This window comes from Sceloporus occidentalis, unplaced genomic scaffold, assembly GCF_023333645.1.
Source record: "Sceloporus occidentalis isolate IW3139 unplaced genomic scaffold, rSceOcc1.0.p SCAF_7, whole genome shotgun sequence".
Lineage (NCBI taxonomy): Eukaryota > Metazoa > Chordata > Lepidosauria > Squamata > Phrynosomatidae > Sceloporus > Sceloporus occidentalis.
The window spans coordinates 97,062,755-97,080,651 of NW_028316987.1; the positions used below are offsets into that span (position 1 = coordinate 97,062,755).

Below are 17,897 nucleotides of genomic sequence, written 5' to 3' on the forward strand. Positions count from 1 at the left end.
AAAATCCCAGAGGTAGATTCACTTCGACTGGACAGCGGGACCGGCGTCAAAGAGATCCCTCTGGTCTGTCCTCCCTGAGCTCATCCCTTTCTCTCCAGAACATTTGCTAATGTTTAACCCGGGATTTGGGATCTCCTCCCCTTCGATGTCCCAAAGGGGGCCAGAAAAGCACAGCTGGAGGAGAGCGCTCCAAGGGACCTTCCAAGATGAGCGCCTGGATGCTCTGGGCCTTGGTGGCTTTCGCACTCGGAGCTTCCCCAGGTTGGGGACATGGGACAGAGCCCGGAGGGGCTTCTCTGGAGGAAGAGGTGGGCTTGATGTGGAGGTCAAGAGGGGTTTGGGGCATGGATGGGACATCCTGAGCCCACCCTCAGGACCCAGTGCCTCTGAACAGACGGAGAAAGCCAGCAGCAGCTTTCCTTGTGTCCTTGCCTAGGCCTTCGCATGCGCTTTTACTTGCATTTGTTTTTAATTCTTGTCAGCTGCCTGGAATTCCAGTTTGGGGGGAAAGTTGGGATATATATGGATAAAGTAGAAGTACTGTTGTTGTTTTATGCTCTCTGTTGTTGTTGTTGTTGTTGTTGCTGCTGTTGTTGTTCCAGTTTAGGGGGAAGTTGGAGAATGGATATTTGTGTATCTGTGTGCATATGAGAGAAGAATTGTTAACACTAGGCGTTATTATTATTATTATTATTATTATTTTAAAACATTATTAAGTTTTATCAAATGACAAACTTAAAAACAAGAGAAATAACAGACTTTGGGAATGAACAAAAAGAATGTCCACCCAAATAATATGTTCTTTCTTTTTAATTAATAAAATCTTTTTAAAAATTTAAAATAGTAATAATAATAATACGTTCTTTCTAAGTTGTAAAAAGATGCAGAAAGGGAAATCATACAGATCATTTTGCCACAGTCGAGCGTCCAGCGTCCAAGATGCCCTTCCAAAAACCAGCTCCATTATCATTATTATCGTTATTACTATTATTATCCTGCCTTTCCCCCGAATATCGGGACTCAGGACGGCTGACAACAAATTTAAAACAATACAGATTGAAAACAACTACTTTAAATTTAAAATAATTCTTTCTCCTTCTCCTTCTTCTGTATATTGTTTATCTGCTGTTGTTCCCCATCTCGATCGATGGAGAGAGACAGGAAAGAAAGAAAGAAAGAAAGAAAGAAAGAAAGAAAGAAAGAATAATGATCCTCTTTATCCTCTTTCTCCTGGACATATCATTATTCACACCATCATATAATGTTTTGTGTTATCTTCGGAGAGGCATGATGTTTCTCTGTGATGAAAGGTCTGGTCTTGGAGGCACCACAATGGGATCAAAGGCGCTCCAGAGATATTAAGACCACCTTTGTTTCCTCTTCTTCTTGCAGAGAAGCCCCCGAAAGGGAGACCTTGGCAGCGTCCGGTTGTCCAGGAGCACCCAGCACCAGAAGCACCGTCCAACCATCTACCGGACCGGGAGCCTTTCGGCCCTCAGCAGAGGCCTGGTGGCCAATGTGGTCAGTGTCCGGCCGGCTGGCCCCAAGAGGGTTCAGTGGGTTTGGCCAAAGCCCTTGTTGGCCTCCTGGCCAAACATTTCCAGCATTGGGAGGGTTGGTTTGCATTTAGGAGGCCCTGCCAGACAGATCCCGCCTGCTCTTGGGGGCTAAGCAGGATCAGCCTTGGTTGGTCCTTGGATGGGAGACCGCCAACAAAGACCAGGCACTGTTAGGCTCCATTTCAGAAGAAGGAATGGGCAAAACCACTTCTGAGTTTATCTCCTTTGAAATGCATGGGGTCACTATGGGTCAACAGCCAACTTGAAGAAACAGAGACAAGCAATAATATTAATAATAATTACTATTATTATTATTTATATACCACCTTTCCAAAGGATCAAACGGTTTATAAATTTACATAAACAAATACATAAACACATAAACAATTTACATAAGCAAATACATTCCTGTTTATGGATTCCCCCATTTAGCTGAATCTGTTGTTTCTATTGTTATTGCGACTGTTTTTAGATACTGTTTGTATTGTTTTTATCTTGATGTATTTTTACTTAAACTTGTACGCCGCTTTGATCAAAATTGGAAAAGCGGGATATAAATAAACTAATTATTATTATTATTATTATTATTATTACATAAAATACCTAAACAATGCATAACGTATGCAAGCTAAAATGCCAACCCTCACCCCTTAGCTGAAATGCAACCATCAAATTACAATTTAATTCATGAAATATTTAAAAGAAATAAACTTAAAATAAGCAAATTAAAAACTTAAATTTGCCCTAAAGGCAGCAGATCTCATCTGATCCTGGGAGCTAAGCAAGATTGCGCCTGGTTAGTCCTTGGATGGGAGACTGCCATTGGATTCCAGCTGCTGAAGGCTGTGTTTCAGAGGAAGGAACGGGCAAAACCACTTCTGAGGCTTCCCGGTCTAAGGAAATCTTACAAAATTCAAGGGGCCGTCATAAGTCGACAGGTGAACACACACACACACACACACACACACACACACACACACACACCAGAAGCTCTAGTTCAGGGTCCTGATTCTAGCACTGTCTGAAAGGAGATGCTGGAACAGAGCAGTCCAAGGACAGTCCAGTTTCTTCCATTGTGGACCTTCTGCTGAGAGTGTGATGGGTTTCATGGTTTGAGTGTTGGACCACAACCCTGGAGACCAGGGTCTGATTCTCCATTCAGCCATGGAAACCCATGTGATATCGTAGAGTCACACACTCTCAGCCCCTGAAAACCCAGATCAGGCCCCACCTGGAATAAAGCCTTCTGAGGAATGGCTTAGGGAGCTGGGGATGTTTAGCCTGGAGAAAAGAAGGTTGAGAGGTGATATGATGGCCCTGTTTAAGTATTTGGAGGGATTTCTCATTGAGGAGGGAGCAAGCTTGTTTTCTGCTGCTCCAGAGACTCAAACACAGAACAATGGATGCAAGCTCCAGGAAAAGAGATTCCACCTAAACCTTAGGAGGAATGTCCTGACAGTAAAGACTGCTCAATAGTGTAAGACTCTCCATTGGAGATTTTGGTGGCGTCTCCTTCTTTGGAGGTCTTTAAGCAGAGGCTGGGTGGCCATCTATCAATGGTTTGAGTGAGAGTTCCTGCATGGCAGAATGGAGTTGGACTGGATGGCCCTTGGGGGTATCTTCCACCTCTAGGCTTCTAGGATTCTAGGGTTACCATAAGTTGGAAGTGTCTTGCTGGCACACACCAAGAAGACCTTCTGATGTATCATTTGTCCACCAGTAAAGCTTATTAGGAGGGACAGCATGGCATAGTGGTTTGAGCCTTGGGCTACAACTTTGGAGACCATGGGTTCAGTTCCCCTCTTGGCCATGAAACCCATTGGGTGACTTTGGGCAAGTCACATATTCTCAGCCTCAAAGAGAGGTAAAGGTAAAACAAATCTGAACAAATATTGCCAAGAAAACCCCATGATGGATTCAGAGTGTTACTACAAGTTGGAAACAACTTCCAGGCCCACAAAACATGTGAGCATGATGTGTGTCTGTTTTCATTGTTGGACAAAACCTTGGAAGAGGGGCTGAAATCGCACCCATTTCCAGCTCAGAAGGGTAGTTTTGCCCCATCCTTTACTGCTGGGAAGGCATGACTCTCTCTTCTCTCCTCCTTCGGACATTCGCTTGGGAATCTCAAGGTCTTCCTTTGTGCTTTCTCTGCAAAATATCTCACTTTTCAGGAACAATCTGCTTTGTGTGCGTTTTAAAGCCCCCTTTGATCCCAGGTTGCGCAAAAGGGAGTTGTGCACACTAAAGGCATCGCCTCCTGTGTCACGCAATGCTAGTGGCGCCCAGCAGCAATTTTTTAGGTTTTGTATGCAGTGCAAAGGAGAGGAAAATGTTTTTCTCTCTAAATCCACACTGAGTCATAAGATGAGTCCGATGCAAAAGATACCTGTCTCTGGCTGTGAGCATGCAAATAGACAAAGGGAATTGGGAGACGCAGAAGGACTCTGGTCAACCATTCGAAAGAGAACATGAAATAGAAAGGTGGGATACCTAATAAATAATAATAATAATAATAAATGTTTTATTTGTATACCACCCTTCCATAAGATCAGGGCGGTTTACAGCATTAAAATACATACAAATTCCAATAAAACCAAATAAAAATTACAAAGCAAACAAATAAAAACAACAACAAATGCCCCCGGGTTAGCCAACCATTGCTTGTGCGGTCTTGCGGCGGGGGGCCTATAAGGACTTAATCGGGGAATGCGATTTTAAACAGGTGAGTCTTCAACTCCCGTTTGAATTGGGCCAGGGAGGTAACTGAGCGGAGCTCTATGGGCAGCGTATTCCAAAGGGCCGGGGCGGCGATGGAGAAAGACCTCCTAGAAGTGGAGGATAACCTCGCCCCAGGAACCCTAAGGAGTTGCTGCCCAGATGTTCTGAGGGTGCGAGGCGGAATGTATGGGGAGAGGCGGTCCTTCAGGTATCCTGGGCCCAAGCCATTTAGGACTTTATAGGTCATTACCAGCACCTTATATTGCGCCCGGAAGCGAATGGGCAGCCAATGGAGGTTTTTTAAAACCGGTGTTATATGGCTGGCCCTGGACGTGCCAGTGACCAGCCTAGCAGCCATGTTCTGCACCATTTGAAGCTTCCGGGTTTGGTATAAGGGCTGTCCCATGTAGAGTCCATTGCAGAAATCCAATCTCGAGGTTACCAGGGCATGTACCACAGTTTCAAGGTCCCTCTGGGCCAGGTATGGGCGCAGCTGGCAAAGAAGCCGAAGCTGATAACAGGTGCTCTTGACCGTCGCATTCACCTGAGCAGTCAGGTGAAGCGACGAGTCAAGAAGCACCCCCAAACTGCGCACGGAGTCCTTCACAGGGAGCGTGACCCCGTTCAGGACAGGTGGAACCACCGCCATTCCTGGACCAGGGGAACCTATCACGAGTACCTCCGTTTTCTCTGGATTCAGCTTGAGTCGGTTTTCCCTCATCCAGCCCATTACTGACTCCAGACAGGCCACGAGAGGAGAGACGCCATCCTCAGTCACTGCATCAGTCGGAGACATAGAGAAAATTATTTGGGTGTCATCAGCGTACTGATAACCCCGCGCCCCATGTCTCCGGATGATCTCTCCCAGCGGTTTCATGTAAATGTTAAATAGCATGGGAGACAGAATGGCTCCTTGAGGGACCCCAGTTTTAAGGGGCCTCTCATCGGAGCACACGTCTCCCAGCTGCACCATCTGGGACCTCCCAGAGAGGTAGGACCGGAACCACTGGAGCGCAGTGCCCCCGATTCCCACCTCTGCCAGGCGTCCCAGAAGGATACCATGGTCTATGGTATCGAAAGCCGCTGAGATGTCCAAGAGCACCAACAGGGACACGCTTCCCCTGTCGATGCCCAGACGGAGATCATCGACCAAGGCGACCATGGCCGTCTCAACCCCATAACCCGCCCGAAAGCCAGTTTGAAATGGGTCCAGATAATCCGTTTCATCCAAGACCCCCTGAAGCTGGATTGCAACCGCCCTCTCGATCACCTTCCCTAGAAATGGCAGCAGTGAAACAGGCCGATAATTATTATACACCAGGGGGTCGAGGGAGGGCTTTTTTAACAAAGGTTTTACCACGGCCAATTTAAGAACAGATGGAAATTGCCCTTCCCTTTGGGTTAGGCCCTGAAAAGCACCAGTTGAGCCACAGATATTGGTGGCTGGTGAGGGCTTATCATTAAGGCATGGAATCTGTTCTTGCAATTTGTATGGATTTTAAAGGAGAGAGCCAAGGTGCTGCACCTCTTTTGGGGAATAGGGATCAGCGCCTAGTGCCTTTAAAGTCTCCCATTGTCAAAACCGGACTTGTCGCCTCATCTCCATACCCACAAGGTTTTGCATTTCTATTGCCATTCTCACACGCAGCTTGTTTATATAGGTCTGTCCCTGCACCCTCCACTTCATGCAAGTCAGGAAGTAGTGGCTTGTTCCCACCATGATTTAAAGCGCATTGCTGATCGGTTTATACAACCGTCGTTCCCATTTGAAACTGGTTCTGATTGTACTTTGATTGATTTCTGTTGCGATAAAGCGAGGCAAACGCAACTCCCCCCCCCCCAGTTTTTCCAGGCACTAGTTTTCTAGCAGTTCTTTTGGACAGAATCGATTCACTTTCTTATAAAATTAAAAATAAAATTGATAGAAGATTTCGTACATTGATTTTGCAACTACTTGCAATCAGTAAAATAAATAGTTGCAAAACCAATGAAATGAATCTTCTATCAATTGTGTGTGTGTGTGTGTGTGTGTGTGTGTGTGTAGTTCCCAAGGTGGGGCCACCCAGGCTGCTGCTTACACCACTGATGACACACAGATGATTGATGTGTGTTTCTAAGTGGTGCAAACTAATGGGGATGACAATTGTGCCAAAAAAGAAGCAATTACAAAGGGATAATGAAAAGATCCACTTTCATAGTGGGAACGACAGACCTTTTGGAATTGATTTATCAACATGGAGCAAAGGCGAATCTCAAACAGGATTAAATGTAAGTGGGAATGAGCCCCTGGTCTATGAAAGCTCAGGCTCCCAGCTTCTTACTTTCAGTTGGTCTAATCCTGCATCTGAGGAAGCAGACTCAAATCTATGAAAGGCCATATTCCCGGCTTCCTTCTTTCATTCAGTTGGTCTCAAAGGTGCTACAAAATCCCTTTGCAGACTGATTTTCCAGATGAATATGGCTAGGTCTTTGAATTCAATGGTCCCTAAAATCTGGAATGGATTTCCTCCCTCTGGCAAAGATGGGGACCATCACAAGCAAGAGGTGACCGCTATCCTTTTCCTTTTTCATGGCACAGAGTGAGCTGAAGGAGGTCGGAGCAGAAGAAAATGCCCAGCGCCAGGAGAGGGAAGCTGGCAAGACCCATGGGGCCTGTTGGGGATGCTGCAACCATACCGGAAGCAGGCAGGTAAGAGAAGGAGGCGTTTGCAGGACGATGGGGCACATTGCCATTTGGGGATTCCTAGCACCATTTGGGAGGTGAGGGGGGAAAGGCATGGACACATGGGCGAGCATTTGTGCTCAGGCTGAACCCCACCAGAGGATCTCCCTTTCTCCTCTCCCTTGGTCCTCAGCGTCTTAATGTTCACCTTTGCACCAACCATGGCTGCATTGGAACCAAAAAATCCCACCCTGCTGTTTCTTAAGGGATTGGAACAACTAGCAACAATTCAGAAGTGAAACCAAAAGTAAAAGAAGTGCATGCACTGTGTAGTTACATCAGTCTAATACCACTTGTAAAGCACTATGTAAAGCCTTTGGCGCTATATAAATGTAATAACAACAACAACTTGATCTGGAAAGCCAACATAGTATCATGGTTTGAGTGCTGGACTAGGACTCCTCTGGGAGACGGGACAAGCTTGCTAGAGGAGATGAGGCTTAAGTGCTGTTCTGGGCTTGGGCAACATGCTCTGTGTTCAAATCTCTTCTGGCGGTCGTTCCACAGAAATGCTTTTAATCTCTCTTTCCTTCTCTGACCAAACTAGCCCTCCAAAGGGGACTCGGGGGTCTTGGGCGTCACCCCTTCACCTGAACCGCCAAAGAGAAACACCACTAAGGGATACCACCGTCCGGGCGCCTACACTCCCATGGGGAAGCTGCACCGCTTGCGTGGGCCTGAGAAAGATGGGCAGGTGGGAGCCATTCCTGGGGTGGCAACTTGGGACCACCAGAAGCTACGGTTTGCTCAAGGAAATCCCTTGGCCTGGGATTCCTAGGGGGATTTTGCAGAATTTGAATCCGTCCCCAGACTGGGTTGGGTTAGCCCTTGGATCACTCCCAGTTAAATCGGCAGGATTAAAATGCCTCCGCGTTCTGGAATGGGTTAGTTAGCCAGTGGGTCATTCCCAATCAAATTGGCATAATTCAAATCCAAGCATGACACGGGCTGGATTAACCAATGGATCATTCCCAGTTAAATCTGCCAAATTAAAATCCAGCCATAATGGGTTGAGTTAAGCAATGGATCCTTCCCAGTTAAATCTGCATAATTAAATCTGCATAATTAAAATCTGGCCGTAACGGGTTGGGTTAGACAATGGACTATTTCCAGTTCAATGTGCAAAATTAAAATCCCTCCATGACCTGGACTGGTTTACCCAGTGGATCATTTCCAGTGAAATCTGTAATGGTTGCAATTCTCCTGCTGCATGGAGTGGGTCCCCAGTGGCTCATTCCCAATTAGCTCTGCACAATTAAAAGCCAACCATAAGGAGATGATCATTCCAAATGAAACCTGCACAGTTCAAATCTAACCATAACGTGGCTTCCATTAACCAATGGATTGTTTCCAATGACACTTAGATGGTTCATGTCAGGGGAGACTGTGTGGTGTAGTGTTTTCAGCGCTGGACTACAACTCTGGAGATCAGAGTTCGAATCTCTGCTTGGCCATGGAAACTCACTGGGTGGCACTTCCTCTGCCTCAGAGGACAGCAATGGCAAAACCCCTCTGAACAAATCTTACCAAGAAAACCCTGTGATAGGTTTGCCTTAGGGTTGCTATAAGTCAGAAATGACTGGAAGGGACCCCACATCAATCAATTCCTCTCAGAGACTGGAAAATTATTCCCCCAAAAAAGTGCATTTAACTTAGTACTGATTTGACACACACACACACACACACACACCCCACAATTAATATATTCCTTATAAATATTGCACAGAAATGAGCAAAGTAACATCTTATCATACTATTATTTTTTTACACATTGTTTAAAAATGGCCAATAATCCCCTTTCGAGGAATATTTTTGCAACAACAAATAAACAGTAACTCATTTTGCAAGAGTTGGGCCACTTAGATAATTTTTTTAATTAATATGTTAAATTGCAATCTTCTTGCTCTTTACTGCTCAAAAATGTAATGTGTTGCAGGTAGTACCATTGCCATTAATTTGTTACTTCCAAAATGCAGCATTTTGCACTAAACATCTTTTATGCAGTACAGTGGGCCCTTGTGATCTGCCGGGGTTCGGTTTAAAGGACCCCCTGTGCATCCCAAAATCTGTGGATGCTCACGTCCCATCAAAAATAATGGCATAGCAAAATGGCATCCATTATATCAAATGGCAAAGTCAAGGCTTGCTTTTTGGAATTCATACTTTTTTGGAATATTTTCAAGCCATGGATGCTTGGAATCCATGGATAAATCGGGCCGACTGTAGTTCTGAAATGCAACCCCACGCAAAGTGCATTGCAGCAATTCAATCTAGGCAGTGGCCTGCATTCCTCACAAAGAGAGAGGCAAAAGGGTTGCCAACTACGCAGCTGCCTCACTATCTAGGAGCACTCTTAAATTCTTAGCCATCCTTCAAAAGACCTTATAAATGGCAGGCCCCCCAAGAGACCCTGGTCTTATTAACAGCCCAGGTCTTGCAAAGTCAGGGCAGCAGCCTTGGCTTCCTTAATGGAGTCAATACGTCTATAGGGCAAAGTCCATTATCATCCAAAACCCACAAGACAGTGACACCTTTATTGGGCAAGGAAAGCTAGATTGGCTCCCGCCTCGTTCCTCTTCTTTTGGCAGATCAAGACCTTGTTTGAAGTCGAAGGCTTTCATGGCTGGCATTCATAGTTTTTGTGGGGTTTTCGGGCTATGTGGCCATGTTCACGATCTTGTTTGTTTGTTTGTCTGTGTCAACAGAGGCAAAGTGCTGGGTTTCCCATGTGCCATTTCCCTTTCCGTGGCCCACTGTCCTTTTGACAGGGTTTAATTTTGTTCATACTTTGATTGCATTTTTGATTTTTGCATGCTGTTAATTTTTAGCTAGGCTTGTTTCAACTGTTGCAAGCGCCTTTGGATTCCGAAATGGGGAAAACGGCCGGATGTTAGACAGCAATGGAAGACACTTCTTCAATGGAGGGTGGTGGGGTCTCCTTTTTTTTGGGGGGGGGAGGCCTTTAAACGGAGGCCGGATGGCAATCCGTCAAAGGGAGGGCTTGGATTGTGAGTTCCTGCATGGCAGAAGAAGGGGGCTTTAATAGATGGCCAACTCTAGGGCCTCATTCCCACTGCGGTTTGAATCGGTTTAAATGACCCTGGTTTGCATTTTAACCAAATCGCTGATGCGGTTCAAGGGGGGGGGCAAGCGCTAGACCCATTTCACCTGCGTCTTTTTGACTCTGATTTTTCCCCGCGTCTTTTTTACCAAATCAATTCAATGCAAGTGTGAACCAGATGCAGATCGGATTCGATTTCATGAATCAAATTTAAGAATTGCGTGTGAACCTGATGTAGATCAGGATCAACTTATTACAATGTGTTACAGGATCACAAGGTGGGCATTTTTTGTGGCGCGGTAAAACGGAAATGATAACCCGTGTCAGCACCCTTCCACCCTCCCAAAATCTCTTGGACCCACGCCAAGCGGAAGTACGTAAATGCGATTCCAGTGATGGACAGATAATAATAATAAAAAATAATAACCCGCAAGAAATGATTCTATTTAAACCGATTCATTACTCAATGTGAACCACAAGTGAGTTATCTTCCTGAGGAAAGAGTTTAAATAGAACTGATTCACACATCGGTATGAACCACAAGTAGGCTATTTTGATGCCAGAAAATGCGATTGGGCAAATGTAGTGTGAACCACGCTCCGATCTGAAATTGATCCATTGATTCAGATTGTAAACCAATTCATTTGTAAGTGGGAATGAGGCCTAGGATTCTATGATGATGATGATGATCATAGAATCATAGAGTTGGAAGAGACCCCCAAAAGGGCCCTGATCCAGTCCAATCCCCTACTTCTGCCATGCAGGAACTCTCAATCACAGCATCCCCAACAGATGGCCATCCAGTCTCTGTTTACAGATGCCCATAGACTTCTCCCATCAACTCCCTGCTCTCTTCTAGGCTGGATCCTTTCCCTGGACAAAGAGGAATGGCCACCAGCCACCCAACGCCACCCAGGACCGCTGCCAAGGATGCTGCGGGAGAAACAGTACTGCTGTTGTCAAGCCTCCAGGGAGGAGAGATGAAGGAAAGGGGTCCCAGACCTCTGGGGTAAGGATGCCTATGAGGACATGCTCAAAAAGACATGGAACGTGGGGGCCTGGATTCTGCTAGGAATTACATGACAGTTGGACTGCACCTCCCAGCACTCCCTGGGGACACAGGGACATGCAGTTTCATATAGCTATATTTCATGCACCTGATAGAGGAGACAGATGAAAGAAAGGAGTGATAGTATACATAAACCATCAAATAAGATTGAAGGAAATTTTTAAAGATAAAGAAGGACATCGGTTGGGGGTTGAAATTATTTGTAAAGATTTTAAAAAATCTTATTGGTAGAAATATATGCCCCCCCCAAAGAAAATAAAGGAGACTTCTATTTGAAAATACATAACAAAATATCTGAGTTGGAATATGAAAATATGGTTAATTTAGGGGACTTCAATCGGGGTAATAATCCGAAAATAGATAGAGAATCGAATAAAGTAAAAGAAAAACAGGGCAAGCTTCCCAAATCCTTTTTTGAATTAGTGGAGGATAGGCAATAATGATAGCTGGGCCAGATGGGGAAAGGAGCAAAGCAGGGATGACCACCGGCCGGAGCGTCTGCTGACCATCTCCTGTCTCCTTCTTCAGGGCAGCTCCATCCAGAGGCCTTGGAGGCCCGCCTTGGAGAGCGACAAGGTCCCAAACAAATGGCCTTCCCAGAAAGGAGAGGAAAGCAGGTGGCCCTCTTTCTCCATTGACCCCGTTGAGCCTTGGAGACATCAGAGGGGCCCATGAAGACCCAAAGGGCCAAGTGGACGGTGGCCACAAATGGCCAGAGAACATGGAAAGTGACATGCCTTGAAAGCTTGGAATCTAAGTGCCGGTCAATGTAGTTGGATCCGGTGTGCAAAAAAGACTTGTATCTCAAGGCTGGAAAGAGAAAACAATCACCACAGACTGGTCCATACTCAGGAGATCTCACCACTTTTGCAACACATGGACATGGATTTTGTAGATGCTGGATTTCAGATTTTGAGATATGCTTATATTAATATGGATGCCTATCCCATATTCATATCCCATGCATTCCCTCCCAACACACATTTTCCTTCCTTTTCTCTCCCCACTTTCTTGGTACAATGGGCTCTCGTATTCCGCCAGGGTTTCGTTCCAGGAGCCCCTGTGGATACCAAAATCCATGGATGCTCAAGTCCTGTTAACACAATGAACCTGTTAAAATATAAAAGTATAAAAATATTACATTTCCAGTAGGCCATTGGGGTTTGATTACAGGATCTCCCATGGTCAGCAAAATCTGTGGATGCTCAAGTCCCATTCTATACTGTACAATGGAACAATAAAATGGTGTCCCTTCTATCAAATGGCTGCTGGAGAGGAGTAGCCAGGGTCCACTCAGGGTCCCTTGAGGAGAGAGGAAAGCAAATAGAGAGTAGGGAAGGCTTTTAGTGGAGAAGTAATATCTGTATCATGATCATCATCATTATTAAACTTATTTGTATCCCACTCTTTTCCCAGAACTGGGACTTTGCATGGCTTGCTTCTGACATTTTTCCAACGTCCAGCTCACCAATCCTATGTGGCCCATTAACACCAGGAGCCTGTTGTCTCTTTTCCTCCTTTTTACCTGATTCAATATGAAGTGTTTCTTTTCTATTGTCTCACTTACTGTACATACTCAACGGTAAGTCAATTTTGCATACAGGTTGAGGGCAGGTTTTGGAGGCCAATATGATTGATGTTTATGTGACCTGTGGATAGGTCACGAGTAAAACCTAGGGGCATGTAACAAAGGATCTAAAGCAAAGAAAGCAATGCTGAATCATAGAATCATAGAATCATAGAATCGTAGAGTTGGAAGAGACCACTAGGGCCATCCAGTCCAACCCCATTCTGCCATGCAGGAAATCCAAATCAAAGCATCCCTGACAGATGGCCATCCAGCCTCTGTTTGAAGACCTCCAAGGAGGGAGACTCCACTACACTCCGAGGAAGGAGTGTGTTCCACTGTCGAACAGCCCTTACTCTCAGGAAGTTCTTCCTAATGTTGAGCTGGAATCTCTTTTCCTGTAGCTTGCATCCATTGTTCCGGGTCCTGTTCTCTGGAGCAGCAGAAAACAAGCTTGCTCCCTCTTCAATATGACATCCTTTCAAATATTTAAACAGGGCTATCATATCACCTCTTAACCTTCTTTTCTCCAGGCTAAACATACCCAGTTCCCTCAGTCGTTCCTCATAGGGCAAGGTTTCCAGACCCTTCACCATTTTAGTTGCCCTCCTTTGGACACATGGCTCCAGTTTCTCAATGTCCTTTTTGAATTGTGGCGCCCAGAACTGGACACAATATTCTAGGTGGGGCCTGACCAAAGCAGAATACAGTGGCACTATTACTTCTCTTGATCTAGACACTATACTTTTATTGATGCAGCCTAAAATAGCATTGGCCTTTTTAGCTGCCGCATCACACTGTTCACTCATGTTCAACTTGTTGTCTACTTGGACTCCTAGATCCCTTTCACACGTAGTTTCATTCAGCCAGGTGTCCCCCATAATCCTATATCTGTGCATTTTATTTTTCCGCCCTAAGTGCAATACCTTACATTTCTCTGTGTTGAATTTCATTTTGTTAGCTTTGGCCCAGCTTTCTAGTCTATTCAGGTCATTTTGAATCTTGATCCTGTCCTCTGGAGTATTAGCTATTCCCCCTAATTTGGTGTCATCTGCAAATTTGATAAGTATGCTCCCAATTCTGTCATCCAGGTCATTGATAAAGATGTTGAATAGCACTGGGCCCAGGACAGAGCCCTACTGGACACCCCACTGGTCACTTCTCTCCAGGATGAAAAGGAGCCATTGTTGAGCACCCTTTGGGTTCGGCCGGTCAACCAATTACAGATCCATGTAACAGTTACCTTGTCTAGCCCACATTTTACAAGCTTGTTTGCAAGCATGTCATGGGAAACCTTGTCAAAGGCCTTACTGAAATCAAGATATAGTATATCCACAGCATTCCCTTCATCTACCAAACGGCTAATTTTATCAAAGAAGGAGATAAGGTTTGTCTGGCATGACTTCTTTCTCTGAAACCCGTGTTGACTTTTGTGATTATGGCATTGCCTTCTAGATGTTCACAGACTCTCTGTTTAATGATATGCTCCAGAATCTTTCCTGGGATCGATGTCAGACTAACTGGACGATAATTGTTGGGATCCTCTTTCTTCCCCTTTTTGAAGATGGGGACAACGTTTGCCCTCCTCCAGTCGGCTGGGATCTCTCCTGTTCTCCAGGAGTTTTCAAATATGATTGCCAATGGCTCCGATATTACATTTGCCAGTTCTTTTAATACCCTTGGATGGAGTTCATCTGGTCCCGGAGACTTAAATTCATTTAGATTAATAAGGTGTTCCTCTACTCTCTCTTTACTTATTCTGTGCTGAAATTCCCCTATTCTGTCCTCTGCTCCATTATCCTCAGGTTGAGCACCCTTTGCCTTTTCTGAGAAGACTGAGGCAAAGAAGGTCTTGAGTAATTCTGCCTTTTCTCTATCTCCTGTTAGCATTTTGCCATCTTCTTCACGCAGTGACCCTACCGTTTCCTTCTTCTTCCTCTTGCTGCGGACATATCCAAAAAAGCCCTTTTTGTTGTCTTTAACCTCTCTAGCAAGCCTGAGTTCATTCTGCGCTTTAGCTTTTCTGACTTTACCCCTACAAATGCCTGCTATTTCTTTGAATTCCTTTTTCGTGATTTCCCCCTTTTTCCATTTCTTATACATGTTCCGTTTCAAACTTAGTTCGGTTGAAAGTTCCTTAGTCATCCATCCTGGTTTCTTGAGACACCTCCCGTTTTTCTTTCTCACTGGAACTGTTTGAAATTGTGCCTTCAGTATCTCCCTTTTGAGAAAGTCCCATCCGTCCTGAACTCCTTTATCTTTTAGTATTTCTGACCATGGAATCGCCCTCAGTACTTCTCTAAGTTTACTGAAATCCGCTCTCCTAAAGTCTAGGATGCGTGTCTGACTCTGCCTGGCTTCTCCTCTCCATTGTATAACAAACTCCAGGAGAACATGGTCGCTTCCACCTAAGGATCCCACCACTTGCACCCCATTAACCAAGTCATCCTTGTTGGTTAGGATCAGATCTAAAATAGCTGACCCCCTTGTTGCCTCTTCCACCTTTTGGGCCATGAAATTGTCTTCCAGGCAAGTGAGGAATTTGCTAGACCTTGAGGATTTTGCTGAGTTTGACTTCCAGCAAATATCAGGATAGTTGAAGTCGCCCATCACTACTACATCTCTCCTTTCTGAGTGTGTGGTCATCTGTTCTAGAAAGGCATCATCCAATTCCTCAGTCTGACTTGGGGGTCTGTAGTAGACTCCCACTGTAACATCCTTGTTGTTTCCCTCCCCTTTGATTCTTATCCAGATGCTCTCCACCTGGCTTCCATGATTGATGTCCAGGATCTCTTCACTGGTGTAAATATCTCTGACATATAGTGCTATTCCTCCTCCTTTCTTGTTTGGCCTATTTCTCTTAAAAAGGTTATACCCCTCTATTTCCACATTCCAATCATGAGACTCATCCCACCAGGTTTCAGTGATGCCTATTATATCATATTTCCTTTGTTGTACTAGGAGTTCGAGTTCATCTTGCTTATTTCCCATGCTCTGTGCATTAGTGTAGAGACATCGCAGACCATGGTTCCCTTTTACTTGCTGCCTGTGCAAGTTTTTTTGCCTCCCACTGCTGGGTCCTTGCACTGTTTGCCTTGTTTCCTCTGTGTCAGTTTGACTATTTTCGCCATCCCTTTCGCCTTCCTTAATATTGTCTCCCTTCCCCTCGGAACTCAGTTTAAAGCCCTCCTGATCAAGTTCTTGAGACTGTTGGCAAAAACACTTCTTCCAACTGGCGTGAGATGCAACCCGTCTGTTGCAAGAAGTCCCTCCTCATGGAACCGCAGCCCATGATCGAAGAATCCAAATCCTTCTCGGCGGCACCATCTGTAAAGCCAGTTGTTCACATCTGCTATTTTCCTCTCCCTTCCTGGACCATGCCCTTCAACTGGCAGAAGAGACGAGATGACAACCTGTACATCCATTCCTTTCAGCTTCCTACCAAGCGCCTCGTAATCCCTTTTGATGTTCTGAATGCTGTGTCTTGCAGTATCATTAGTTCCCACGTGGACCAAAAGGAAGGGGTATTGGTCAGTAGGCTTGACCAGTCTTGTCAGCCTCTCTGTCACATCACGGATCTTTGCCCCTGGAAGACAACACACCTCTCGAGACTCTTGTCAGACCTACAAATCAATGCTTCTGTACCCCTCAGCAAGGAGTCCCCCACTACGACCACACGCCTCCTCCGAGGCTTAGCAGCGACTGTTCCCTCGGGTGGGACTCTCGGGCTCCCCTGCTCTGTCCCAGAAGTCTGTCCATGCTGCTCTTCTTCATCCTCCTTGATAAGGGAAAGAGCTTCGAATCGATTCTCTAGCTTCAAGCTCCCAGAACAATTCCTTCTTGGCTTACTTCTCTTTGTGACATTCCTCCAGCTGTCTGCCTCCTCTGTTTGGCAAATGACCTCTTCCACCCTAGCATCTTCCTCTGCGTGGTACTCATCTAAGATGGTTAGTTCTATTGAGTTCAGGAAATCCTCTTGTTCCCTAATATGCTGAAGTGTAGCTACTCTGGACTCCAGCTGCTGCACTTTCTCCTCCAAGAGTGCTACCAACTTGCACTTGGTGCATGTGAAGTTCTCCACTTCTGTAGGCAAGAAGAGAAACATCCCACAAGAGTTGCAGGTGACTGCGGCAGATCCCTCGTTGTCCATACTGCAAAGTCTTTAGTAATAAATATAACAGTCAATCTACTGGGAATACTTCTTTAAAGGTAAGTACTGGCTGCTATCTTACACTTAAAGGGAAGGTTCTGTTTCAATATCTGATTCTAACCTGATGCCACTTGAGCAGAGTTGTTGAGTTAAAGAAAACTAAAATTAACGGCGCGCGGCTCTGGAAGGTGGTATATAAAGCTAGTCTGCTAGCTCCGCCCCCTTGTGACTCACAGATGTGACTCACAGAAGCTCCGCCCCTTCAGCAACGAGCACACGGTCTCAAGCACACGGTCTCAAAATGGCTGCCAAGCAGCTCCTCTCCTTCTCCTCTCTCTGGCCGGACTGTTCTGGAAGGCTCTGGAAGTTGGTATATAAAGCTAGTCTGCTAGCTCCGCCCCCTTGTGACTCACAGATGTGACTCACAGAAGCTCCGCCCCTTCAGCAACGAGCACACGGTCTCGAGCACACGGTCTCAAAATGGCTGCCAAGCAGCTCCTCTCCTTCTCCTCTCTCTGAAGAACCTGCAAAATTCCATCCATCCGCATAGCTGTCTGTGCTGAGCCTAAAGGCCAGATGGAAGAGAGAGCAGAGGGAGGCCAGCACTTCCTAGGAAGAGGATACACTTACCTTCCATCAGGGAAGGTCCCCCACCTTTCTTTTCTTACAAACATTAGAGTAGAGTACATACATTGATCCGTGGGAAAGTCAACTTGGGTTTTTGGGGTCAATTTTTTCATTAAAAATTCTAGCATGAGTATATAGTACTTTTATCTTTGGGAGAGAAGGTTTTGGGGTAAGAAAGAGGGAAGCAGTCTGAGGAGGATTGCTGGAAGTGGAAGGAAGCACAGGAGGAGTGAGGATGGGAAAATCCAAGAGATGGATAGAGATGGGGCCAGATAGGTCTCTTCCAACTCGAGGTTAAGAAGGTTGATATCATAGGCCTGGTTAAGTATTTGGAGGGATGTCACATTGAGTCCAGAGACTAGGAGACAATGGAGCAATGGATTCAATGTAGAGGAAAAGAGATTCCAGCTCAACATTAGGA

General features: G+C 45.5%; 1 protein-coding gene across 1 annotated transcript; it reads left to right on the forward strand.

The window, feature by feature from the left end:
- Positions 1-169: 169 nt before the first annotated feature.
- On the forward strand, positions 170-12,550 carry LOC149310203 (uncharacterized). The gene is made up of 6 exons (XM_089533948.1): positions 170-308; positions 1,393-1,521; positions 6,859-6,969; positions 7,550-7,696; positions 10,923-11,072; positions 11,661-12,550. Exons 1-6 carry the CDS (start codon positions 207-209, stop codon positions 11,805-11,807), a joined length of 786 nt encoding a protein of 261 aa, XP_089390074.1. The 5' UTR covers positions 170-206; the 3' UTR covers positions 11,808-12,550.
- The last annotated feature ends 5,347 nt before the right edge of the window (positions 12,551-17,897 follow it).

Excerpts from the sequence above, each read along its gene's own strand:
- LOC149310203 (XM_089533948.1), top strand. The coding sequence starts at position 207 with ATGAGCGCCTGGATGCTCTGGGCCTTGGTGGCTTTCGCACTCGGAGCT. Across the intron at positions 1,522-6,858 it reads GAGGCCTGGTGGCCAATGTG|AGTGAGCTGAAGGAGGTCGG; the intron begins GTCAGTGTCCGG and ends TTCATGGCACAG. Across the intron at positions 7,697-10,922 it reads GGCCTGAGAAAGATGGGCAG|GCTGGATCCTTTCCCTGGAC; the intron begins GTGGGAGCCATT and ends GCTCTCTTCTAG.